At 44.3% G+C, this 27,386-nt stretch overlaps 1 protein-coding gene across 3 annotated transcripts in view; it reads left to right on the forward strand.

The window, feature by feature from the left end:
* UTP4 (UTP4 small subunit processome component) overlaps positions 1–10,248 on the forward strand; it is a 49,043-nt gene extending 38,795 nt beyond the window's left edge. For all 3 annotated transcript variants that reach the window (XM_039473953.2, XM_010350693.3, XM_010350695.3), the window contains 4 exons: positions 3,371–3,466; positions 6,471–6,656; positions 8,200–8,310; positions 10,048–10,248. In XM_039473953.2, coding sequence (XP_039329887.1) covers positions 3,371–3,466; positions 6,471–6,656; positions 8,200–8,310; positions 10,048–10,164 — 510 coding nt within the window. In that variant the 3' untranslated portion in view covers positions 10,165–10,248. The remainder of the gene's footprint in view (positions 1–3,370; positions 3,467–6,470; positions 6,657–8,199; positions 8,311–10,047) is intronic.
* Positions 10,249–27,386: the final 17,138 nt, after the last annotated feature.

The raw sequence follows: 27,386 nt of genomic DNA on the forward strand, positions 1-27,386 counted from the left end.
TTAAACGACTCAAGGCAGATTGGCATGACCTGGAAATTTATTTGACTTTTTTCTTTTTTTTTTTTTTTTGAGACGGAGTTTCGCTCTTGTTACCCAGGCTGGAGTGCAATGGCCCGATCTCGGCTCACCGCAACCTCCGCCTCCTGGGTTCAGGCAATTCTCCTGCCTCAGCCTCCTGAGTAGCTGGGATTACAGGCACGCACCACCATGCCCAGCTAATTTTTTGTATTTTTAGTAGAGACGGGGTTTCACCATGTTGACCAGGATGGTCTCGATCTCTTGACCTCGTGATCCACCCGCCTCGGCCTCCCAAAGTGCTGGGATTACAGGCTTGAGCCACCGCGCCCGGCCCCTGACTTTTTTCTTTTTAATGAAGAATTTTTTCCAGGTTTGGAATTCTGTTTTATTTTTATGGAACCCAGAAGCCATTCTCTGTAACATTAAAATCAGCTACTGGCCCAGTGAAACCATTCATACATGGAAATTTGAAATTAATGATTTGTGGATGATGTAAACACATCTAGGTTCTTTCTATATTTTGGGGAGGAAAATGCTGTGTACACGACAAATAGTTGCAGATAATAAGAGTTCTTTTCATGCCTTGCCTTGTAATCTCAAGGTAAACACTATTAAAACTTCAAAAAAGGAATACTGGGGAAACATTTTTCACTGATCAGTAATGATGCTGTCAGTCATAAATTGAGGCATTAGTATTCCAAGTCCTCATCTTCATCATAAAAATCAGATTTGAACTACCCAAAACTTGGAATAAGCATTAAAAGTTTATAGGATAATGTCAAACTGCAACACTTAATGAGTTTGCCTGTTAAGTGCGTAGTATAACCTTTGTTGCATTGTAGTAGGAGCATGTACTGAGCACTTGTCTTTGAGTCTTGCCTAGCATTTAGAGCAGCGGTCCCCAAACTTTTTACACAGGGGACCAGTTCACTGTCCCTCAGACCGTTGGAGGGCCGGACTATGCAAGATGTGACACCCTTCACAGCCAGCGCTGCTGCCTCCACTATCCCAGACAGCGGTATACAGTGTCACAGGCCCAGCACCGTCTCTAGTGCTGTATACGGGGATGGCGGTGATCAGCCTGTGACACTGTGTATACAGCGTCCTGGACAAATGCAGCAGCGGTGGGCCTCTTCTGTGGGAAGCCCACTGCTGCATGTTTCCCTTATTATAAGACACCTCCTAAGGACAGCCCCTGTCTTTTGGGGGTAAAATGAATATAAGACAGGGTCTTATAATAGGGGAAACACGGTGTATAGTAATGTAGGGGAAGACTTTTGGGCAAAGGGAGGTTATAGGGGCCATTATGTTGTTGTACATTTGGGGGAGTATGGGGGCCACTGTACTGTGTAGTAATGGTTATAGTGCTTTGCCTTTCTTCCTACTTCTGCTGTTATTTCACACTGCTTCCAGTGACGTGGGGCGCTGCAGCCGCAGACCGGATGTGAGTCATATGACGCGCTTCCAGAGCCGTGACGCATGCATCCCGCATCACCGGAAGTAGTACTGTAGTGAGTGATGCTGCGCTTTGCGGCGCCACCACATACAGTACTCCAGGAGCACAGGATGCGGATGCATCCTGTGTTCCTCTCACTGACCACCAATGAAAGAGGTGCCCCTTCCTGAAGTGTGGCGGGGGCCGGATAAATGGCCTCAGGATGGGCCGTAGTTTGGGGACCCCTGATTAAGAGTGTGTGTAGCATGCACATGCTTTGCAATTGTACATAAAAATCCATGCCTAGATGTTAATTTCTTTAAAACCTAGCATATAGCTGTAGATGCCCTGTTCAATGACATGAGCAATTTGTATTGAAGGATTTACTCTGAGGGAAAGGCTTTTTACTCTCAGTTCTCCACAAATGCTGTTCATTTTGTAAGTGGTTAACTATGCTTTTTATGTTTTTGAGACAGGGTTTCACTCTGTCGCCCAGACTGAGCACAGTGGCGCAATCACAGCTAACTGCAGCCTTGACATCTGGGCTTAAGCAGTCCTCCCACCTCCACCTCCTGAGCAGCTGGGACTACAGGCGAGCCCCACCACACCTAGCTAATCTTTTTTTTTTTTTTTTTTTCTTAAGTCCCACTTCATGACATTTTTTTTTAAGAGATACGGTTTTCCTGTGTTGCCCAGGTTGGTCTTGAACTCCTGTACTCAAGTATTCCTCTCACCCTGGCCCTTCCAAAGTGCTATAGTTATAGGTGTGAGCAACCGTGCCCAACCAGTAGGCATTTATTTATTTGTTTGTTTATTTATTTATTTATTTTATGGAGTTTCACTCTTGTTACCCAGGCTAGAGTGCAATGGCACGATCTCAGCTCACTGCAACCTCCGCCTCCTGGGTTCAGGCAATTCTCCTGCCTCAGCCTCCTGAGTAGCTGGGATTACAGGCACACGCCACCATGCCCAGCTAATTTTTTGTATTTTTAGTAGAGACAGGGTTTCACCGTGTTGACCAGGATGGTCTCGATCTCTTGACCTCGTGATCCACCCGCCTCGGCCTCCCAAAGTGCTGGGATTACAGGTTTGTGCCACCGCGCCCAGCCTTATTTATTTATTTTTGAGACTGAGTCTTGCACTGTTACCCAAGCTGGAGAGCAGTGGCGCGATCTCCTGTCACTATAACCTCCACCTTCCAGGTGCAAGCGATTCTTCTGTGTCAGCCTCCCAAGTAGCTGGGATTAGAGACACCTGCCACCACGACAGCCAATTTTTGTATTTTTAGTAGAGACAGGGTTTCACTCTGTTGGCTAGGCTACTCTTGAACACCTGAGCTCATGGTCGGCCTGCCTCAGCTTCCCAAAGTGTTGGGATTACAGGTGTGAGCTACTGTACCTGGCCAGCCAATAGGCATTTTTTAAGAAGATGAGGCTGAGCATGGTGGCTCATGCCTTTAATCCCAGCACTTGGGGAGGCCAAGGCTGGCAGATCACCTGAGGTCAGGAGTTGGAGACCAGCTTGCCCAACATGACAAAACCTTATCTCTACTAAAAATACAAAAAAGTAGCCAAATGTGGTGGTGGGCTTCTGCAATCCCAGCTACTTGGGAGCCTGAGGGAAGAGAATCACTTGAATACAGGAGGAAAATCGCTTGAGCCTGGGAGGTGGAGGTTGCAGTCAGCTGAGATCATGCCACTGCACTCCAGCCTGGATGATAAGAGTGAAACTCTGTCTCCAAAAAAAAAAGAGTAAAGAAATTAAAGTTCATTGGTTGGGGAAGTGCCTGAAATTTTTGGGAACTTCCAGAGAACCCTTTTGAGTTCCAAGGAGCACTACTTAAACTCCTGACCTAGACAATTCAGTCTTTGCTGAGGACAAGTGTCACTTAGAATTGTGTCTGTTATTTGTTCTCAGCTTCACTGCACGGTGCCTGCTTACAATTTCCCAGTGACTGCTATGGCCATTGCCCCTAATGCCAACAACCTTGTCATCGCTCATTCTGACCAGCAGGTAAGGGAGATTCCAGTGCTTTCTAATCCCTTCCTTGTGGATAGTAACCTGGAAGCTGGGATATTGAGCAGTTGAGGGGAGCTTTTCTTTGAAGGTGCTGGAGGAGATAAGGTAGTTTTCTCCTGTGTGAAGTAAAGCTTCCTTGCCTGTCTGGGCTCATCACAGGCCAGCAGTATCCATTGGTTTGATGGGATGCAGTTTAAATGGAGGAGGAATTTTGAAGAACTCATTTTTCTGATTATTTTAGAGCAGAGATGACATGGGCTTGGGTGTTTTTTTTGTTTGTTTGTTTTTGTTTTTCAGGTGGAGTTTCGCTCTTGTTACCCAGGCTGGAGTGCAATGGCGTGATCTCGGGTCACCGCAACCTCCACGTCCTGGGTTCAGGCAATTCTCCTGCCTCAGCCTCCTGAGTAGCTAGGATTACAGGCACGTGCCACCATGCCCAGCTAATTTTTTGTATTTTTAGTAGAGACGGGGTTTCACCATGTTGACTAGGATGGTCTCAATCTCTTGACCTCATGATCCACCCGCCTTGGCCTCCCAAAGTGCTGGGATTACAGGCGTGAGCCACCACGCCCAGCTGGGCTTGGGTGTTAAACTCGATATGGAATGGTATAAAATTTTGAGAGTTGAAAGTGACTAAAAGATTGTATTATTCACCTTTACCCTTGCAGATGAGGAAATCGAGCCCTAGTAAGATTAGTACCTAATCTCAGCCAAAATTAGAACCAAATCTGCCTTTTTCCTTACCAATTTGTAAGGAGAATAAATAGATTTTTTCCTCTGGTGTTTTTTTGGGTTTTTTTTTGCTATTTTTGGTAGTGATGGGGTTTTTGCCACATTGGGCCAGCCAGGTCTCAAACTCCTAACCTCCGGTGATCCACCCGCTGGGCCTCCCAGTGTTGGGATTACAGGCGTGAGCCACTGCTCCCGGCCTATAAAGAGATCTTTTTTTAAAAAAAAACAAAGACCTGAGGGCCGGGCGTGGTGGCTCAAGCCTGTAATCCCAGCACTTTGGGAGGCTGAGGTGGGTGGATCACGAGGTCAAGAGACCAAGAGATCGAGACCATCCTGGTCAACATGGTGAAACCTTGTCTCTACTAAAGATACAAAAAATTAGCTGGGCGTGGTGGCGCGTGCCTGTAATCCCAGCTCCTCAGGAGGCTGAGGCAGGAGAATTGCCTGAACCCAGGAGGCGGAGGTTGCGATGAGCCAAGATCACGCCATTGCACTCCAGCCTGAGTAACAAGAGCGAAAATTCGTCTCAAAAAGAAAAACAAAAAACCTTGGCTGCAGAACACATTAGGAAGCTATCAATTATTCTATGTATTTATCTGTAAAATTGGCGATGATATCTACCTCACTGAGCTGTTGGAAAGATTAAATGTAATTTTGGAAGCACATTTAAGTAGACTGCTAGGCAAATGATGCTTACTGTTTTGATGGTCAGTTTTTACACTCACACATGCACACTGTCCAAAAAATGAAATCTCTTTTGTAGACTTGAGTCTTGATCAAAGACTGAAAGAGTAGTGAAGCCTTATCTTTGCCTTTGTCACACATAATGGTAATGTTTAACCCAATACCTTTTACTGGTACTTGGTCCCTTAAGTGCTTCTAAAAGTAAAACTGATGGGAAATTTTTTATATCCGTTAGATTAGCAAAGATCAAAGAGTTGATAATACACAATGTTGTGAGGGTATAGGAAAACAGTACTCTCACACGTTGTGTAAATTATCCTAACCCTTTTGGAGGACATTTTGGCAATACCTTAAAAATTTTTAAGTCCACTAATCTTTGACTTTGAAATTTCATTTCTGGGGCCGGGCGTGGTGGCTCAAGCCTGTAATCCCAGCACTTTGGGAGGCCGAGGCGGGTGGATCACGAGGTCAAGAGATCGAGACCATCCTGGTCAACATGGTGAAACCCCGTCTCTACTAAAAATACAAAAAAATTAGCTGGGCATGGTGGTGCATGCCTGTAATCCCAGCTACTCAGGAGGCTGAGGCAGGAGAATTGCCTGAACCCAGGAGGCGGAGGTTGCGGTGAGCCAAGATCGCGCCATTGCACTCCAGCCTGGGTAACAAGAGCGAAACTCCGTCTGAAAAAAAAAAGAAATTTCATTTCTGATATGTATATATACATATATATATGCTTTTAGCTATGCAAAAAAGACTTTTATACAGAGATCAGTTCATTGCAGCTTTGTTTATAGTAGACAAAGATATGAAACAAGATTATGTCCATTAAGTAGAGTGGATAAGTAAATCATGATGCATGCATAAAATTAGTGGACTACTGTGTGTTTCAGAATATGCATGAGTGATGTATATGTGTATATTGATGTGGGTCAGTCTCTATTATATAACACTAAGCAAGAAGAAGCAGGATACAGAACACTATGTATTATATGCATAAAATAGCTCTGAAAAGATGTAAATACGAAATTGAGGGTTGTTCTTGTCTTGGAAAAGAGGAATGTCAAGATTGTAGTATGACTTTTATTGTTCTATAATTTCTCTTCTACAATTTTTTTATTTTTTTATTTATTTTTTTTTTTTGAGACGGAGTTTCGCTCTTGTTACCCAGGCTGGAGTGCAATGGCGCGATCTCGGCTCACTGCAACCTCCGCCTCCTGGGTTCAAGCAATTCTCCTGCCTCAGCCTCCTGAGTAGCTGGGATTACAGGCACGTGCCACCATGCCCAGCTAATTTTTTTGTATCTTTAGTAGAGACGGGGTTTCACCATGTTGACCAGGATGGTCCCGATCTCTTGACCTCGTGATCCACCCACCTCAGCCTCCCAAAGTGCTGGAATTACAGGCTTGAGCCACCGCGCCCGGCTACTAAAATTTTTTAATTAAAAAAGTGGTGGGAGAGCATAGACTGAATAAACTGAATACAGTTGAAGGTTTGTATAGATACTTTCGGGTTAGGAAGGAGAATGCTCTTCTGGTCTTCCTGGGTACCAGCCTGCATTCCTCTGTGTCATGTCCTTCCTCAGGTATTTGAGTACAGCATCCCAGACAAACACTATACAGACTGGAGCCGGACTGTCCAGAAGCACGGCTTTCACCACCTTTGGCTCCAAAGGGATACTCCTATCACACATATCAGTTTTCATCCAAAGAGACCGATGCACATCCTTCTCCATGATGCCTACATGTTCTGCATCATTGACAAGTCATTGGTGAGTTCTTCCCTGCTGCCTCACCAAGTCTTCTTCTGAAACTTCGCGTTCTAAAACAACAAGTACAATAAAATAGAGGAAGGAGAATCAGAATAAAGGTAGCTAGTAAATCAGAATAAAAGTAGCTAGTACATTCCTTGGAGGAGAGGGGGTTTTGTTTTACAGATTCCCTGATTTGTGTTCCCACAGTTCTTCGGGAGGATCTCAGGGAAGGGGCTGGCCTTTGTGTACTGGCTTTTGCTGATTTGACTGTTTCTCTGCTTTGCCAATGAGCACGTAAATCTTACATACAAAAGTGATTAGGTCAGTATTCAGAAGGGAAGTTTCATTGATTTGGCTTACTCTCTTTGGACTTTGAACCCTGGGTTGACTGAATAACATGGTTTCTAAAGGAGGTAACAGGCTGAGGTTTTGACCTCTATGCCCCTTGCTGAAGATGCTGAAATACTGTCTGCAGGCTTGAAGAACTGGTCTTAACATCTCCAAAAAACCCAGCTAGGAAAAATCTTCATGGCTGTGACATAGATGGGATAGGAGCATTTTCTTCAGTTTTAGATTCCAGCCTCTTTGCCAGCTGCTTTTTTGATTGACCCTGAATTTATATGTCTTTTCTGGGCAGGTGCTTTGTGTCCTAGGAGCACTGTGGCCATGCCTGTCCTGCACTTTGTGCTTAGATTACAACCATCACATGGTGTTTTGGTGTGTCTGTGAAGATGGGGGTGGAAGGAACATGGGGGAAAGCAGCAGATGGCTCTAAAGGAGGTGTGCACAGGGATGTGTCATTGGAATCATCTCGTGGGCCCTGCGACCTCTGGGTGTGGGAAGCAGAGCTGGCTGACAAGTGCCTTGTGCAAGATGAGTGATACAGGAAGGGGCCCCTCCCACTCTCTTGTGTCTTTGTAACTGAGCTCAGATCATTTTTTTCCCAAGCATTAGTTTTAAGTTCATCGCTTCCTTATACTGGGCATACGTATTTCTCAAGGAAGTCAGAGACAAAATATCATTTGTTTGGCCAGAGGCCACCTCGAGGTGTCAGTGACATCAGCAGGGGTGGTTTATGTTGAGGTTCAGCCTGGGGAGAACTTCAGTCACTTGTCCAGTCTGTGATCTGGTTGGGGGAGAGTCTAGAAAGCACACAGCCTGCGTGGGCTGAGCTCCTGCACTTGCCAGTTTGTTCCTTTCTGACAAAGTGTTACTGATGAGACAGGCCAGAAGCCCCAGTAGGGCCCTTTGATCTTGCTGCATGGAGTAACAAGCTCTCTTTGCCTCATATTCCCACCCTCTGTGTTGCAGCTGCAAGAGTAGCTTCAGCTCTTTCTCCCTCTCTCTCCTTTTCTTCTTCTCTCCCCCCACTGCCCCCAGTTTTTCTGAATAGCAATATAATGAATACAGTTGTTTTCCTGAATTAATGAATGTCAGGGTGGTACTCAATATATATGATAGTTAGAAGACGGTGTTGGGCTGAAAATGCAGTACAGTCCTTTGGTCTATAGAAGCACAATAAAAGTAACCATTTAAACAATATATATCTTTGTCTTTTTAGCCCCTTCCAAATGACAAAACCTTACTCTACAATCCGTTTCCTCCCACGAATGAATCAGATGTCGTCCAGAGGCGCACAGCTCATGCTTTTAAAATTTCTAAGATATATAAGGTAAAACATGTTGTGATGTTATTCTGGATAGTTGGTTCCTTTGTGATACCGAAATGTAATAAACTCCCCCAAAGGGAAGATAAGAACACCTTCATTTTCCATGCAGAGATCCTGGTTTGTGGGAGACAAGTGACCTTTCTCAGGCTGCCTATCCCTTGTATATATTTTATTGTTCTTGCTTTAGTAGGTTAGAGGCAGGCACATCATACTTAACCAAAATGTAATGCATGGTTAGTGAGAAATGTTGGCGCTGAGGTAGCGTTTTTGTTGGCGTAAAAGTTGGCTTTAAATTTTACTTCTTGTTGGAGTGTTCCATAGGATAGATTATTAAGCAGGCTGGGCTTGGTAGCTCACACCTGTAATCCTAGCACTTTGGGAGGCCAAGGCAGGTGGGTCTCCTTAGCCCAGAAGTTCAAGACCAGCCTTGGCACCATGGCAAAACCCCATCACTATTAACAGAAAAGAAAAAAAGGTGAGGTAGGTGGATCATGAGGTCAGGAGTTCAAGACCAGCCTGGCCAAGATGGTGAAACCCATCTCTACTAAAAATACAAAAAATTTTCCAGGTGTGGTGGCGTGCACCTATAATCCCAGCTACTCGGGAGACTGAGGCAGAAAATTGCTTAAACCCAGCAGGCAAAGGTTACACTGAGTAACAGAGCAAGACTCTGTCTCAAAAAAAAAAAAAAAAAAAAAAAGAGAGGAGAGGTCTGTAGCTTCTTGATGCATTTGTAACTTTCCAGTTGTCAGTTGCCTTAGGCTGGGTATGGTGATTCACAGCTGTAATCCCAGCACTTTAGGAGGCTGAGACTGGAGTTCAAGAGCAGTCTGGATAACATAGTGAGACCCAGTCTCTACAAAAAAAAAAAATACAAAAATTAGCTAGCCTGTGCTACTCAAGAGGCTGAGATGAGATGGGATGATGGCTTGAACTCAGGAGTTCAGGGCTGCAGTATGATTGTACCACTGTACTCAGCCTGGTCAACATCGAGATTCTATCTTTGAAAAAAAAGAATTGCCGGGCATGGTGGCTCACACCTGTAATTCCAGCACTTTGGGAGACCAAGGCAGGCAGATCACCTTAGGTCGGGAGTTCAAGACCAGCCTGACCAACATGGAGAAACCCCATCTCTACTAAAAATACAAAATTAGCTGGGTGTGGTGGCACATGCCTGTAATCCCAGCTACTTGGGAGGCTGAGACAGGAGAATCACTTGAACCCAGGAGGCGAAGGTTGCAGTGAGCCAAGGTTGCGCCATTGCACTCTAGCTGCTTAAAATTGATTGCTGAGATACAAGGGAATCATAGATTTTCTGTCCAGAGAAACATAAAAAATCCTGCTGAGACCTTTTATGAGTGAACCCAATTAAAAGCTCCCAATCTTGAGCAGGTTGCAGTGATGCATACCTACCTGTTGTCCCGCTACTTAGGAGACTGAGGCAGGATGACTGCCCAGGAGTTCAGGGCTTCAGTGCACTCTGATCATGTCTGTGAATGGTCACTGCTCTCCAGCCTGGACAACATAGTAAGACCCCCCATGTCTGAAAAATAAAAGAAAAAGCTTTCATGCATTCCAACTATTTTGAGTCATACAGCAGGAAAAACTGTCAGGAGATAAATCATTTGAGCCTGGAACTATACTAACCTTTTAATTTAGACAGCATTTAACTACAGTTAGTTTGTTCAAGACTGGCCCCGCATCCTAAGTCCTGATAGAATCATTATCATCCCTCTGCAGCCTCTACTCTTCATGGATCTTTTGGATGAAAGAACACTTGTGGCAGTAGAACGGCCTCTGGATGACATCATTGCACAGCTCCCACCACCCATCAAAAAGAAGAAATTTGGAACCTAAACAGGGCACTGTCTGTGTCCTTCCTTGAACTGTCTACCCTGTTGCTTTTCACAGATCATGATAATAAAACAAAGTTATTCTTGAGGACTAGTCATTACAAATGTTTTCTTCCAAAATAATGGATAGTCATTTCCCTTCATTGAATGAAAGTGAATGGAAACTCCAAACGAGGTGTCTATTTGGGAGAATGTGGTGAGTAGCTACAAACTCAGCTAATGTTGACAGGGTCCTGCTCATTCTGTAGGCAGCAGTATCAGAAGATCCTTGGGCTCTGTTCTCTATTACATGTCTAAGACTTCAGAGGGCCGATGGCTTTCACTGCCTGCCAACCTCCAGCCTATGCAGCAGCGCAGAAATCTGCCCAGGATGGCTCTGGAGGGCAGGGGACTGTAATTACTTACTCAGCATAGCCTGACCACTAATAACCGTAATCAGCCTTAGTGTTCGAAGAAGAATTTCAACTGTAGCATTATAAAAGAGTGCTCCATCTAAAAATTAGATGCCTTTGACCTTTGGCAGTCAGTGGTTAATTTTATGTAAAAGGCAAAAAAGCTTGGGTTATCAGTCCCTTTCACTGTCTTTTTATAGGTTATAGGCTGGTTTCAAAAGGTATGGAAGGGCCAGGGACGGTGGCTCATGCATGTAATCCCAGCACTTTGGCAGGCTAAGGTGGGAGCATCACTTGAGTCCCGAGACCAACCTGGGCAACATAGGGAGACGCTATCTCTAAAAAGATACAGAAACTGGGCACACATCAATAGTCCCAGCTACCGGGGAGGCTTACTGGAGCCCAGGAGTTTGAGACTATAGTGTCCTATGATCACACCTGCAGATAGCCACTGCACTTCAGCCTGGGCAACATACTGAGACCCTGTCTCTCTCTTTTTTTTTTTTTTTTTTTTTTTGAGATGGACAGGCTGGTGTGCAATGGGCACAGTCTCGGCATCTCGGCTCACTGCAACCTCTGCCTCCCAGGTTCAAGCGATACTCCTGCCTAGGCTTCCTGAGTAGCTGGGATTACGGTCAACGCACTACCACGCCTGGCTGGTTTTTATATTTGTAGTATTCAGGGTTTCACTGTGTTGGTCAGGCTGGTCTCAAACTCCTGACCTCATGATCTGCCTGCCTTGGCCTCCCAAAGTACAAGGATTTCAGGCTTGCACCACTGTGCCCGGCCGAGACCCTGTCTCTTTTAAAAAAAAAAAAAAAAGGAAGCATTGGGGTAGGAATTTTGTTAAGGAGTTAAGAGTAGAGGTGGGAACCAGAGAGCCCACCGTGTATTTCATATTTTCTGTTCTCTTCTACCTGCTCTGACATTGTTAATCCCGTAAGTGTTATCAACTGGCCAGTTTTACTGTGATCTTTAAATTAGTGAAGAACTCTAGTTAACCTTAACTGAGCAGATAGATTTCTTTCCCATCTCAGGGGACATATTCTGTTGCATGCCTGTGGAAATCCAGTATGTGTGATTTCGTTTGTTTGTTTTGGGGATGGAGGGCTGGAGTGTGGGCAGAGAAGTGTGTAGGTTCTGATGATATCTTGAATGAAGGGCTGATGAAAAACATTTTGGTATGATTAGCCCCACCCTTCATTCTGGAAAGGGAAAATAAATTCGAGGATTTAAGGTAGATGTGTGAGGGGAGAATTAACAGAGAGGTTATAAGAGATAAACAGCCCAATAATTTATTACACAAAGGACAGTATTAGGTTTGATAAGAAAAAGGTTTTTTTTTTTTAGTTTTTAATTTTACTTTATGTGTGTGTATATATATATATATATATATATATATATATATATATATATATATATATATATTAAGATGGGATTTCACCATGATGGCCAGGCTGGTCTTGAATTCCTGACCTCAGGTGATCCACCCACCTCAGCCTCCCAAAGTGCTATGATTACAGGCATGAGCCACCACACCCGGCCCAGATAAAGGTTTATAATGGGTTTCTTTGCCTCTACCCCATCTGTTAGGTTTTATAGTGATAGGAGTAATTTAAACAAATACCTGCTGGGCACCATGGCCCATTCCTGTAATCCCAGCACTTTAGGAAGCCAAGACTGGCAAATCACTTGAAACAAGGAGTTCAAGACCAGCCTGAGCAACATGGTGAAATTCTGTCCCTACAAAACATACAAAAATTAGCCAGGCATCATTTCAATCACCTGTAGTCCCAGCTTCTCAGGAGGCTGAGGTTGGAGGATTGCTTGAGCCCAGGAGGAAGAGGCTGAAGTGTTCCCTGAGTGCACCACTACACTCCAGTCTAGATTTTTTGAGACCCGGCCTCAAACAAAACAAAATACCTGCAAGCTTTTAGGTCACCTGTTAAAAAAAGCTTTCCTCTGAGACGGAGTCTTGCTGTGTCACCAGGCTGGAGTGCAGTGGTGCGATCTCGGCTCACTGCAACCTCCACTTCCTGTATTCAAGCAATTCTGCTTCAGTCTCCTGAGTGACTGGTACTACAGGTGCACACCACCACTGCTGGCTATTTTTGTATTTTAGTAGAGACGGTGTTTCACCATGTTGGCTAGGATGGTCTCGATCTTCTGACCTCGTGATCTGCCTGTCTCACCTCCCAAAGTGCTAGGATTACAGGCATGAGCCACTATGCCCGACTGCTTTCCTCTTGAATATTTTTTTTTCTGTAAGATAGTTTTCCAGTCTGGATTAGACTGGACTATTAGGGACCTTTATAGCAGACTGAAGATCCTTTCCTTTCTAAGAAATGTTTTAAGTGGTTGAAGTGACAAGTTCAAGTTGCTGGTCTACATTGAATGCTTGTGAACAGATGGAGGCTAAGATGCCTTAAATACTAACTCACTTGTGGCTGCCTGTGGGGGTGGCTCACACCTGTAATCCCAGTACAGGCCAGGGTGGGTGGATCACTTGAGGTCAGGAGTTCAAGCCCAGCCTGGCCAACATGGTGAAACCCATCTCTACTAAAAATACAAAAATGAGCCAGGCATAGTGGCACATGCCTGTAATCCAAGCTACTTGAGAGGCTGAGGCAGGAGAACTGCTTGAACCTGGGAGGCGGAGGTTGCAGTGAGCCGAGATCATGCCACTACACTCCAGTCTCGGTGACAGCAAGACTCCATCTCAAAAAAAAAAAAAGAAAAAAATTAACTCACTTGCTTTTCGCTAGTTGTAGAGCTGTAAATTCAGATAATTCTTGTTAACTGGAATCTAGTTTATGACTTGATTTACTTAAATTCTAAAATCTTGTGGGTCGTGGAGGATGTAATTCTGACAGAGAGGGCCCACAGATTATCTGAATGAGAAAGTAAAAGTTCTGAAAGTAGAAAGCATTCCTTTTCAACTCTTCCAGCCAGTGATTTGGACTTCCTTAAATGGTATAGGAAGTAAGTGCTTTGGGCCTTGAAATTATTCCCAAGTAGAAAACTTTGAATACAAATGAAGCAGAAACTGATGAGGGCAAGTTAGAGAAATTGGGGAAAGAGAAGATTAGGGGAGGAGAGGGGAAAGGAAGGAAGGGGATGTGAGTGTAAGGGAGGGAGTGTAAGGGGGGGGTTTTAAGAGAGAGACAAAGGGAGGGTGGGTGAGGGGAAGGGAAGGGAAACCAATATTGAATAAGGGAAAGGGGAACACTTCAGTGCGTGTGTTTCAGGATGTTTTTACTTTGAGGATTTGTGTAACCTAGAAGTTTAAAACGTTTCCTTCTTGGCATTATGTTTCAGTTTTGGCCGTTTTGCATAAGCCTGCTGACTCCTGGGTTCTACAGAAAAATTACGATTTGAAACCAGCCCAGGAAAGGTCTTTTTTGCCAATCTGACTTAAATGCGTTAAAGATTCACTTTTCTCATATACTAGTTAGTAAACTAATCTCTGAATGGATAATTTCACATGTACTGTGGAGAGTATAGCAAATTCGACTTAAGAAAAACTAAAATCTTAGAATATTGGAAGATACAGCCATCAAATTTTGAAGGTTTTTAAGCTTGCTTTTGAGCATTGGCCTTTCTTTAAATGATACTTAATGCTGAACCACAGTGTATGCTGTAGATAAAAATGCAGTTGTTCCTATTGGGTGGAGATGAAGCAGGAGTTTGTAAAAGATAGTGACTCTTGGTCTCATTTTTTTCTTTCTTTCTTTATTATTATAATTTTTTAGGCAGAGTCTCACTCTGTAACCAGGCTGGAGTACAGTGGCGCAATCACGGCTCACTGCAACCTCCACCTCCCAGGTTCAATCGATTCTCCTGCCTCAGCCTCCTGAATAGCTGGGATTACAGGTAGTTTTTGTATTTTAGCAAAGACAGAGTTTCACCATGTTGGCCAGGATGGTCTCAATCTCCTGACCTCGTGATCCTCCTGCCTCGGCCTCCCAAAGTGCTGTGATTACAGGTGTGAGCCACCACGTCTAGCCAGTCTCATTTTCATAGTCATGGAAATGGAACACCAATAAGGCAAGAGGAAGTTTTTCCCATGATCACACAGTGATTTGTTAGAGGTCATGGCAGCATTCTTCAGCTTATTCCCTCACTGTCTCAGTTATAGGAACCCAATCATAAATATGTCAGAAGCATTTGAACCAAAGCAAATGCATCTTGAATATGAGCTAGATAAAATGAGGCTGAGACTTACTGGGCTGCATTCCCAGATGGTTAAGGCATTCTAAGTCACAGAATGAGATTGGAGGTCCACACAGATACAGGTCATAAAGACCTTGCTGATAAAACAGGTTGCAGTAAAGAAGCCGGCTAAAATCCACCAAAACCATGGTGGCCACACGTGTCACCTTTGGTTGTCCTTACTGCTACACTCCCACCAGTGCCATGACAGCTTACAAATGCCATGGCAACGTCAGGAAGTTACCCTATATGATCTAAAAATGGAAGGCATGAATAATCCACCCCTTGCTTAGCATATCATCAAGAAATAACCATAAAAGCCCAGGTGTGGTGGCTCATGCCTTACCACCACTCTGGGAGGCCAAGGTGGGCAGATCACCTGAGGTCAGGAGTTCCAGACCAACCTGGCCAATGTGGTGAAACTGTCTCTACTAAAAAAATAACAAAAATTAGCTGGGTGTGGTAGCACAGGCCTATAGTACCAGTTATTAGGGAGGCTGAGACAGGAGAATTGCTTGAACCTGGCCAGCAGAGGTTGCAGTGAGCTGAGATCACACCACTACACTCCAACCTGGGCGAGAGAGTGAGGCTCTGTCTCAAAAAAAGAAAAAGAAAGAAAAGAACCATAAACAGGCTGGGCTTAGTGGCTCACGCCTGTAATCTGAGCACTTTAGGAGGCCAAGGCGGACAGATCAGCTGAGGTTGGGAGTTCGAGACCAGCCTGACCAACATGGAGAAACCCTGTCTCTACTAAAAATATAAAAAATTAGCTGGGCATATGGCACATGCCTGTAATGCCAGTACTTGGGAAGCTGAGGCAGGAGAATCACTTGAACCTGGGAGGCGGAGGTTATGGTGAGCCAAGATCACGCCATTGCACTCCAGCCTGGGCAACAAGAGCGAAACTACAGGCCAGGCGCGGTGGCTCACGCCTGTAATCCCAGCACTTTGGGAGGCCGAGGCGGGCAGATCACAAAGTCAAGAGATTGAGACCATCCTGGCCAACGTGGTGAAACCCCCCATCTCTATTAAAAATACAAAAAAATAGCTGGGCATGGTGGCACATGCCTGTGGTCCCAGCTACTTGGGAGGCTGAGGTGGAAGAATTGCTTGAACCCAGGAGGTGGAGGTTGCAGTGAGCTGAGATTGCGCCACTGCACTCCAGCCTGGTGACAGAGCAAGACTCCATCTCAAAAAAAAAAAAAAAAACAGGCCGGGCGCGGTGGCTCAAGCCTGTAATCCCAGCACTTTGGGAGGCCGAGGCAGGTGGATCACGAGGTCGAGAGATCGAGACCATCCTGGTCAACAGGGTGAAACCCCGTCTCTACTAAAAATACAAAAAATTAGCTGGGCATGGTGGCACGTGCCTGTAATCCCAGCTACTCAGGAGGCTGAGGCAGGAGAATTGCCTGAACCCAGGAGGCGGAGGTTGCGGTGAGCCGAGATCGCGCCATTGCACTCCAGCCTGGGTAACAAGAGCGAAACTCCGTCTCAAAAAAAAAAAAAAAAAAAAACAAAAAAACAAACAAACAAAAAACCCATAAATATAGGCAACTAGCTAGCCTTGGTACTGTTCTGTCTATGGAATAGCCGTTCTATTTCTTCACTTTCTCTCTCTCTTTTTTTTTTTTTTTTTTTTTTTTGAGATGGAGTTTTGCTCTGTTGTCCAAGCTAGAGTGCAGTGGTACGATCTCAGCTCACTGCAACCTTCGCCTTCCGGGTTCAAGCAATTCTCTTGCTTCAGCCTCTGGAGTAGCTGGAACTATAGATGCACACCACCACACCCGGCCAATTTTTTGTATTTTTAGTAGAGATGGGGTTTCACCGTGTTGGCCATAATGGTCCCAATCTCCTGACCTCGTAATCCACCCGCCTCGGCCTCCCAAAGTGCTGGGATTATACGCGTGAGCCACTGCGCCTGGCCCTGTTTCTTCACTTACTTAATAAACTTGCTTTCACTTTACAGACTTGCCCTGAATTATTCTTGCGTAAGATTCAAAAGCCCTCTTGTGGGGGTCTGGATTGGGACCCCTTTCCTGTAACACAGTGATTAGCAGTTATGATACACAAAGGATTTTCCATTTCATAGGCTACAGGGAAGGTGTTTGAGCACTTGATCTGGCTGTAATATTGAGTTATGTGGGCAGTCTTTCTTGTTAGTCATATAGAGTATAGTAATGTACAATCTAGGACATTGTCTCCTAGTGCTCATGTCAGGGTGTTTGTTTCTTGGGCTAATTCCTGGGTGTGGCTCATACTGTGTCCATTTTCTTTCACTTTTATTTGGCCTTCAAACTGGCTGTTTTCCCATCAGCAGCATTTGAAAATATGTATTTCCTTATAACTTAACAATGTATTGACGTGCTAATTTTAGCCTATCCAATGGGTGAAAAACGCTGTCTAATTTTACTTTCCGTTTCTCTGTTTATTAATGTTTACTTCATGTGTTTAACTGTTTGGCCAGTTGCATGAACTACATATTCATAATCCTTTTTCCTTTTGTTTTGTTCCTAATGTGTTGTCTTTTTCTTTTATATTTCAAGGTATATTATGATGTAGATCAGCACTGTCCAATAAACTTTCTGTGATGATAGAAAAGTAGGCCAGGTGTTGTGGCTCACACCTGTAATCCCAGCATTTGCAGAGGCCAAGCTGGATGAATCACATGAGCTCAGGAGTTCAAGACCAACCTAGGCAGCATGAAACTCCATCTTTACTAAAAATACAAAAATTGGCTGGGTGTGGTGGTACATGCCTGTAATCTCAGCTACTTGGGAGGCTGTGGTGGGAGAATTGCTTGAACCTGGGAGGTGGAGATTGCAATGAGCAGAGATCGAACTACTGTACTCCAACCTGGGTAGACAGAGTGAGACCCCCATCTCAGAAATAAATAAATGAGGTTGGGCACGGTGACTCACGCCTATAATCCCAGCATTTTGGGAGGCTGAGGTGGGCAGATCACAAGGTCAGGAGTTCGAGGCCAGCCTGGCCAACATGGTAAAACCCTGTTTCTACTAAAAATACAAAAATTAGCTGAACATGGTGGTGCACACCTGTAATCTCAGCTACTCAGGAGGCTGAGGCAGGAGAATTGGGAGGCAGAGGTTGCAGTGAGCCAAGATCATGCCATTGCACTCCAACCTGGGCAACGGGGCAATACTCTGTCTCAAAAGTAAATAAAATAGAGGCTGGGCGCGGTGGCTCACACCTGTAATCCCAGCACTTTGGGAGGCTGAGACGGGTGGATCACGAGGTCAAGAGATCGAGACCATCCGGGTCAACATGGTGGAACCCCATCTCTACTAAAAATACAAAAATTAGCTGGACATGGTGGCGCATGCCTGTAGTCCCAGCTACCTGGGAGGCTGAGGCAGGAGAATTGCTTGAACCCAGGAGACGGAGATTGCGGTGAGCCGAGATCACGCCATTACACTTCAGCCTGGGTAACAAGAGCGAAACTCCGTCTCAAAATAAATAAATAAATAAATAAATAAAATAGAAACGTTTTCTATTTGTGCTATACACTAAGATAGTTACTAGGCAGTTACTAGGCACTTGTGACTATTGAGCACTTGAAATGTTGCTAGTGTTACTAAGAACAGAACTTTTTTTTTTTTTTTTTGAGATGGAGTCTTGCTCTGTTGCCCATGCATGGTCTCGGCTCACTGCAACCTTTGCCTCCTGAGTTCAGGCAATTCTTCTGCCTCAACCTCCTGAGTAGCTGGGATTACAGGCGTACACCACTATGCCTGGCTAACTTTCGTATATTTAGGAGAGATGGGGTTTCACCATGTTGGTCAGGGTAGTCTTGAACTGCTGATCTGCCTGCCTTGGTCTCCCAAAGTTCTGGGATTACAGGAGTGAGCCACTGCACCCAGCCAAAAACAGAATTTTTAATCTTTTTTTTTTTCCAGTTATTTTTTTTTTTAATAATAAGAAAAAGAATAAAGAAGAGGAAGAAAGAGAAAGAGGAAGAGGGAGAGAGAATGGGGTATTGCTTTATTGCCTGGGCTAGAATGCAGTCTAAATATGGGTATGCCTATAATTGTCCTTAATAACAGAGACATAAAAGAAAATGAGGGAAGAGAATAACAAACAAGGAGCCAACCAACATTTTGTTTAAACTTCTAAGTTGATATGATGTGGTACTGATAAGAGTATATATTTTGTGTATTTAAAGTGGAGAGTTCTATAAATGTTAATTACGTTTACTTGTTCCAGATCTGAGTTCAAGTCCTGGATATCATTGTTAATTTTCTGTCTCATTGATCTGTCTAATATTAATGTTAAAGTCTCCCACTAGCCGGGCGCGGTGGCTCAAGCCTGTAATCCCAGCACTTTGGGAGGCCAAGGTAGGTGGATCACGAGGTCAAGAGATCGAGACCATCCTGTTCAACATTGTGAAACCCCATCTCTACTAAAAATTCAAAAATTAGCTGGGCATGGTGGTGCGTGCCTGTAATCCCAGCTACTCAGGAGGCTGAGGCAGGAGAATTGCCTGAACCCAGGAGGTGGAGGTTGCGGTGAGCCAAGATCGTGCCATTGCACTCCAGCCTGGGTAACAAGAGCGAAATTCCGTCTCAAAAAAAAAAAAAAAGTCTCCCACTATTATTGTGTGGGAGTCTAAGTCTCTTTATTAGTCTTGTATGTCTGGGTATTCCTGTATTGGATGCGTATATATTTAGGATCTTTAGCTCTTCTTGTTGCATTGATCCTTTTATCATTATATAATGTCCTTCTTTGCTTCTTTTGATCTTTGTTGCTTTAACGACTCTTTTATCAAAGGCAAAAATTGTAACTTCTGCTTTTTATTTATTTATTTTAGCTATCTGTTTGGTTGGTAAATCTTTCTCCATCCCTTGTTTTGAGTTTTTGTGTATCCTTGAATGTGAGATGGGTCTGGATGCAGCATACTGATGGGTTTTAGTTTTTTAACCAAATTGCCTGTCTGTCTGGATTGGGGGATTTAGTCAATTTAAATTTAGAATTAACAATGATATATGTGAGTTTAATACTGCCATTTAATATTAGCTGGCTATTTTGTCCATTAGTTGATGTAAATTCTTCATTATATTGATGCTCTTTACTTTTTGGTATTTTTTTAGAAAGGCTGATACTATTTGTTCCTTTCTATGTGTAGTGGTTCTTACAGAAGCTCTTGTAAAGCAGGCCTGGTGGTGATGAAATCTCTGAGTGCTTGCTTATTCACAAAAAACTTTTATTTTTCCTTCACTAATGAAGCTTAGTTTGGCTGAATGTGAAATTCTTGGTTGAAAGTTCTTTTCTTTAAGGATGTTGAATATTGGTCCCCACTCTCTTCTGGCATGTAGGGTTTCTGCTGAGAGATCTGCTGTAAGTCTGATAGGCTTCCCTTTGTGGATAACCTGACCTTTCTCTCTGGCTGCCCTTAGTATTTTCTCCTTCGTTTCAATCCTGGTGAATCTGACGATTATGTGCCTTGGAGTTGCTCTTCTTGAGGAATATCTTTGTGGTGGTCTCTGTATTACCAGGAGTTGAGTATTATCCTACCTTACTAGGTTGGGAAAATTTTCCTGAATAATATCCTGAAGCGTATTTTCCAGCTTGGATTCATTCTCTTCGTCACATTCAGGCACACCTATCAAGCGTAGATTAGGTCTTTTCACATAGTCCCATATTTCTTGGAGACTTTGCTCGTTCCTTTTTATCCTTTTTTCTCTAATCTTGTCTTCTTGTTTTATTTCATTGAGTTGGTCTTCGACCTCTGATATCCTTTCTTCTGCTTGATCAATTCGGCTGTTAAAACTTATGCATACTTCACGTAGTTCTTGTATTGTGTTTTTCAGCTCCATCAATTTACTTATTTTCCTCTCTAAATTGTGTATTCTTGCTAACATTTCGTCAAACCTTTTTTCAAAGTTCTTAGTTTCTTTGGATTGGGTTAGAACAAGTTCTTTTAATTCACAGAAGTTTCTTATTATCCACATTTTGAAGCGTGCTTCTGTAATTGGAACACCCTCGTTCTCCGTCAAGCCTTGTTTCGTTGCTGATGAGGAAATGTGATCCCCTGCTGAGGGAGAGGCGTTCTGATCTTGGGTATTCTCAGCCTTTTTTGACTGTTTTCTTCCCTTCGTTGTAGATTTATCCATCTGTGGTCTTTATAATTACCGTCTTTGTAACTGGGTTTCTGAGTGGACATCCAGCTTATTGATTCTCAGCGCCGAAATCTGAGCAACCCACTGCGCCGACCAAATCAGCGGCGTTAAGACTGATGGTGCTTTTCTGACTCTGCACCAAGAACCGTCGCTCCAAGGCGCCGGCAAAACCGCCTCGCCGGTCACGAGAGTCACGCTGGCAACCCGTGGGGCTCCTCCTCTGGGAATCTCCTGGTGTGTGAGCAACAAGAATTCATGTGAAGGTGTGGCGTCCTCTCGTTCTTTGGGCTTTCACTGGGAGCTACAATCCCGAGCTGCTAGTGATCAGCCATCTTGGATCTCTCCTCAATCTTTTTTTTTTTTTTTGAGATGGAGTCTCTATCACTCAGGCTGGAATCCAGTGGCATGATCTTGGCTCACTGCAACCTCTGCCTCCTGGGTTCAAGCAGTTCTCTGCCTCAGCCTCCCGAGTAGCTGGAATTACAGGCCCCAGCCACCATGTCTGGCTATTTGTTGTTGTTGTTGTTGTTGTTGTTTGTATTTTTAGTAGAGACAGGGTTTCACCATCTTGCCCAGGCTGGTCTTGATGTCCTAACCTTGTGATCCACCTGCCTTAGCCTCCCAAAGTGCTGGGATTGCAGGTGTGAGCCACTGCACCTGGCTTTTTTTTTTTTTTTTTTTTTTTAAGACAGAGTCTCATTCTGTCACCCAGGCTGGAGTGCAGTGACATCATCTCGGCTCTCACTGCAGCCTCAGCCTCCCAGGTTCAAGTGATTCTCCTGCCTCAGCCTCCTGATTGGCTGGGATTTCTGGCATGCACCCTCATGCCCAGCTAACTTTTGTATTTTTAGTAGAGATGAGGTTTCACCACGTTGGCCAGGCTGGTCTTGAACTCCTGACCTCAGGTGATGTGCCTGCCTCAGCTTCCCAAAGTATTGGGATTACAGGCATCAGCCTCTGTGCCAGGCCAGAACTTTTCATTTTAAATAGCTACATGTGCTGATATTTTTCATATTGAACAGCATAGATCTAGATATTCAGGCTTAGCTTAGTTCATTGTCTTTAGGAAGTCATAGAATTTAATACACAGTTATACATTTATTGAGTGCCTACTATATGCAACTCACCAAAAACAGAAATATGATCTCAACCCTCAAGAACTACATAGCCTAGATGGGGAGAAAAGCAAGTAGATTAATGATGCTTCATTAGATCAGGCACAGTAGCTCATGCCTGTAATCACAGCACTTTGGGAGACCAAGGCAGCAGGATTGCTTGAGCTTGAGACCAGCCTGGGCAACATAGTGAAACCTCATCTCTGCGAAAACATTTTTTAAAAATTAGCCAGGTGTGGTGGCACATGCCTGTGGTCCTAGCTACTCAGGAAGCTGAGGTGGGAGACTTGCTTGAGCCTGGGAGGTTGAGGCTGCAGTGCCTGCCCCGGGACCACACCATTGCATTCCAGCCTGGGCAACAGAGCAAGACCCTGACACACACACACACACACACACACACACCACACACACACACACCACACAGAAAGAGAGAGAGAGAGAGAAAATAGAGTGGTTTCCACAAAAGGAAGCTAAGCAGTTAAGTATGTGGAAAAGATAAGTCATTTTCAATACAGAGTCCTTGAGCCAACATGTAGTGAGAAGTAAGACCAGTTGGCAGTTGGGGTGGGCCTTCCAGTCTGTGGTTCAGAATTTTCATTCAGTGGAAAACACAGTTGTGAGTCACTCACACATTCAACAGAATGACAGTAAAAATGCCCATTTGTGTAAGGGGCAGAAGAGACTGGAAATCAGGCAAAAAACAGACTGTTGTGTAGGCGACTTGGGGTCTATATAAGTTTGTTAGGGCTGCCTTAACAAAGTACTATAGGAATGGCCTCAACAACAGAACTTTTTATTTTTTTTTGAGACAGGATCTGGCTCTGTTGCCCAGGCTGGAAATTCAGTTGCTCGATCTTGACTCACTACAGTATCACTACAGTCTTTTTTTTTTTTTTTTTAAGACGGAGTTTTGCTCTTGTTACCCAGGCTGGAGTGCAATGGCGCGATCTCGGCTCATTGCAACCCCTGCCTCCTGGGTTCAGGCAATTCTCCTGCCTCAGCCTCCCGAGTAGCTGGGATTACAGGCACGCCCCACCATGCCCAGCTATTTTTTTGTATTTTTAATAGAGACGGGGTTTCACCATGTTGACCAGGATGCTCTCGATCTCTTGACCTTGTGATCCGCCCACCTCGGCCTCCCAAAGTGCTGGGATTACAGGCTTGAGCCACCGCGCCCGGCCCGACTCACTACAGTCTTAATCCCTGAGCTTAAGTCATCCTCCCGCCTCAGCATCCAGAGTAGCTAGAACTACAGATGCATGCCACCACACCTGGCTTTTTTTTTTTTTTTTAAATACCCAAACTGTCTTCCCCAGCCCCCCCCGGCTTTTTTTTTTTTTTTTTTTGAGATGGAATCTCGCGCTGTTGACTGGACTGGAGTGCAATGGTATGATCTCAGCTAATTGCAGCCTCCACCTTTCAGGTTCAAGTGATTCTCCTGCCTCAGCCTCCCAAGTAGGTGAGATAACAGGTGTGCACCACCCCACCCAGCTAATTTTTGTATTTTTAGTAGAGATGGAGTTTCACCATGTTGGTTAGGCTGATCTCAAATTCCTGAGCTCAGGTGATCCTCCTGCTTCAGCCTCCCAAAGTGTTGGGATTACAGGTGTGAGCCACCGTGCTGGGCCGACTTTTATTTTTCGCTGTTATTTGAATTTCATGACAAATTATGTAATTTCCAGGATTGTCAATAAAAAAAGTTGCTGGTGATTTTCTGTAACTAAGTGGATTCAATGAAACTAAACTTCTGTTTAGTGTGTCCTTGCTAATATTTTCCTTTAAAAAGTCACAGCGCTACAAACTGTCACCAGCTGCTTCCTGTTAGGAATGTGGTTAGCAGATGTAGGTTTTCATAGTCATGCTGTATGAGATCATTAACCCATTTTTGCGAGTTTCAGATGGTTAGTGATTTATCTTGGTGGGATCAATTAAAAATGTGCTTGCATCAGCTAAAGGACATATGCACCTTTCTCTCTTGCAACATGTCTGTGCTGGAGAGAAAATATATTGCAGGATATTTCTACTGGAAGGTAAAGTAGTACTATTCTCATTGAAAGGGATAACTGATCACGCTGTCTTCTAAGTGGGGAAGAGTTATGTCTGGATAATTTTTCAAAGCTGCATGTTGGATCGGTTATTTTAGGAGCTTATGTCTCTCTGGTTTCTTTAGTAGTAATTGAGTGGCTCCTGCTTTTGTTCCTCTGGCATCAGGCCTCTTTTGTGGCAGTGACCTTCAGGCTTGCTAAGGGCTGCAATTCTGCCTGAGGCCCTCCTTCCTTATAAAATTACACAACACTCAAACCTTGGAACCAGCCCCAGATCCACTAATTCTTTTCCTTTGACGGACTCTTGGCAATCCATACTCCCTTTCAGCCAAAATGTAGCTTTATACAAGATCTGTTTGTCACTGAAATTAATTTGGCCATTTGCCCTTTAAGCATGGAATCAAATAGTATTATGGCAGACTCATTCCTAGATAAAGTACAGACTCGCAGCTGAAGACTTTCTCCCTCTCTCTTTTTTTCCTTCCTCCTTTCCTTCCTCCCTCCCTCCCCCTTTCCCCCCTTCCTTTCTTCCTTCCTTCCTTTCCTTTACCTCTGATTCTTCCCTCTCTCTTTCCTCCCTCCCTCCCTCCCTTCCTCCTTCCTTCCTTCCTTCCTTCCTTCCTTCGAGACAGGGTCTCACTGTGTCACCCAGGCTGGGGTGCAGTGGCCTGATCACAGCTCACTGCGGCCTTGACCTGGGGGCTCAAGTGATCCTCCCACCTCAGCCTCCCTAGTAGCTGGGACTACAGGTGCCCACCACCACAACCAGTTAATTTTTTTATTTTGTGTAGAGATGGAGTTTCACCATATTGCCCAGGCTCAGCTCAAGTGATCCTCCTGCCTCAGCCTCCCAGAGTGCTGAGATTATAGGATCGAGCCACTGTGTCCAGCCAAGAGTTTCTGTCAAAGATTTTTATTGTTGGTGCTGCTGAAAGTCAACTGGTAATAATAACAGCAGAGGGTGCTTGTTTTTAATTTATTTTTTGAGGCAGAGTCTCACTCTGTTGCCCAGGCTGGAGTACAATGGCGTGATCTTGGCTCACTACAACCTCTGCCTCCCAAGTTCAAGCGATTCTCATCCCTCAGCCTCCTGAGAAGCTAGGATTACAGATGTGCACCACCACATCAGGCTAATTTTTGTATTTCTAGTAGAGACAGGATTTCACTATGTTGGCCAGGCTGGTCTCAAACTCCTGGCCTCAGGTAATCTGCCCGCCTCAACGTCCCAAAGTGCTGGGATTACAGGTAATGAGCCACTATGCCTGGCCACCATTTCCGTTTTTTAGAGGTAGATAAAGTAACATGATTCTTCAAAGAATTAGCTTGTCTTGCTCTCTTTAAGAAACTGTAGAAACAGATGTGTACTGTTTTTATTTCAGATTTCATTATCCACAGTAAGTAGATTTCCACTGACTCCCTGAGATTTCCTAGATGGTAATTTTCACTCTGCAAGGAACCAGTAACCTTCAGAGAAATTATTTGAAAAGGCTACAGCACAGAAGGCACTGAATTTCAATCAATCATGTTTAATGAGTTCCTTCTCTGCAAGGCAATATTTTTGGAATAGTGGGGAACAAATATAAGTTGATGGGTGGTCCCTGCCCTCCTGTAGTTCATAATCTATTTGGGCAAACCAGTCAGGAACAGAATTGAATTGTTCAGAGGAAGATTCTTTTTTTTTTTTTTGAGACAGAGTTTCGCTCTCGTTACCCAGGCTGGAGTGCAATGGCGCGATCTCGGCTCACTGCAACCTCCGCCTCCTGGGTTCAGGCAATTCTCCTGCCTCAGCCTCCTGAGTAGCTGGGATTACAGGCACGCGCCACCATTCCCAGCTAATTTTTTGTATTTTTAGTAGAGACGGGGTTTCACCATGTTGACCAGGATGGTCTCGATCTCTCGACCTCGTGATCCACCCGCCTCGGCCTCCCAAAGTGCTGGGATTACAGGCTTGAGCCACCGCGCCCGGCTCAGAGGAAGATTCTTAATGAACTGAGTAGTCAGGGAAAGCGGAAATGAAATCTTGCTAGGTAATTAGGGAATTTGGTCGAAGGGGGCAGGAGGTGTCTGGAAAGAAGGACTTAGAGAGACAATGTGCAAGGCATCATTGGGAAATACTGACCAAACACTTTTGGCTTATCTGAAAGTAGTGATGAAAGGGAAGGTTGAAAGGTTCATTTTCGTTTTGATGGAAAGTCTTGCAGATACAGCTTGATAGTTGGGGGATTTTTTAATGGAAATATGTAAAAATAATCTTTACTCAGGTGCGGTGGTTCATACCTGTAATCCTAGCACTTTGGGAGGCCAAGAAGGGTGGATCACCTGAGGTCAGGAGTTCGAGACCAGCCTAGCCAACATGGTGTAACCCTGTCTCTACTAAAAATACAAAAATTAGCCAGGCGTGGTGGCGGCCACCTATAATCCTAGCTACTTGGGAGGCTGAAGCAGGAGAATTGCTTGAACCCAGGGGGGCAGAAGTTGCAGTGAGCCAAGATCATGCCACCATGCTCCAGCCTGGGCAAAAGAGTGAGACTCCATCTCAAAAACAAAACAAACAAACAACAACAACAAATATATATATATTTATATATATATAAAGGAAAAACTCACAAGTAATTCCAATACCAATCTATCTCCATTATCTACTTCCAGGGTTAAATATTTTGTTATATAACTTGCTGTCTTATGTAAGTGCCCTCACTATTAGCTAGCAGATCTGTGACTTACTCCAACGCTATTGACGGAAAGGTCTTGATACTCTTGGAGAGAATTCCCAGCACTTCCCTTTTGCTAATAAAGGTGTCCTCAAGTGCCCAACCCCTGGGTGATTACAAATGCAAAAGTGTTAAAAATAGTGCTCATACTCTAAGCAATCAGCTGCCAAATGCTCTCTAATAAGCAGAAATTTCACATAACTCAGGCCTCTGGGGGCTCACACTTCAGCTGGAGCAAAGCCAGAAATGTCTGTGACCACAGGTGCACTTGGACACATTGGGACCTGCTGGAACAGCAAGCTGGCCTCTGCAGTTGATTTAGGAGAGGGCTGGAGGGTTGAGCTTTTGCTGACATTTGCAGCTTGGAAAATCCGACTCCACTAATTGCAAAAAGGATTCTGCTGTAATGATTTTATTTTTTGGTAAGATACTTTTCTCATTTTGAATTCTTTCTTCATCTGGGCTCTGGACACTTCCCAGCCTCTATATTTATTATTTTAACTTCTGTTACAGGAGGCTCTTCAGAAGTTTCTGCCTGCACATGATCGTGCGTTCATCGAGTGGTGCGTGGGCACAGTTTACGAGCCTTAATGTGCACTTCATGAGCAAGCAAGTTT

Source organism: Saimiri boliviensis, chromosome 1 (genome assembly GCF_048565385.1).
Source record: "Saimiri boliviensis isolate mSaiBol1 chromosome 1, mSaiBol1.pri, whole genome shotgun sequence".
Taxonomy (NCBI): Eukaryota; Metazoa; Chordata; class Mammalia; order Primates; family Cebidae; genus Saimiri; species Saimiri boliviensis.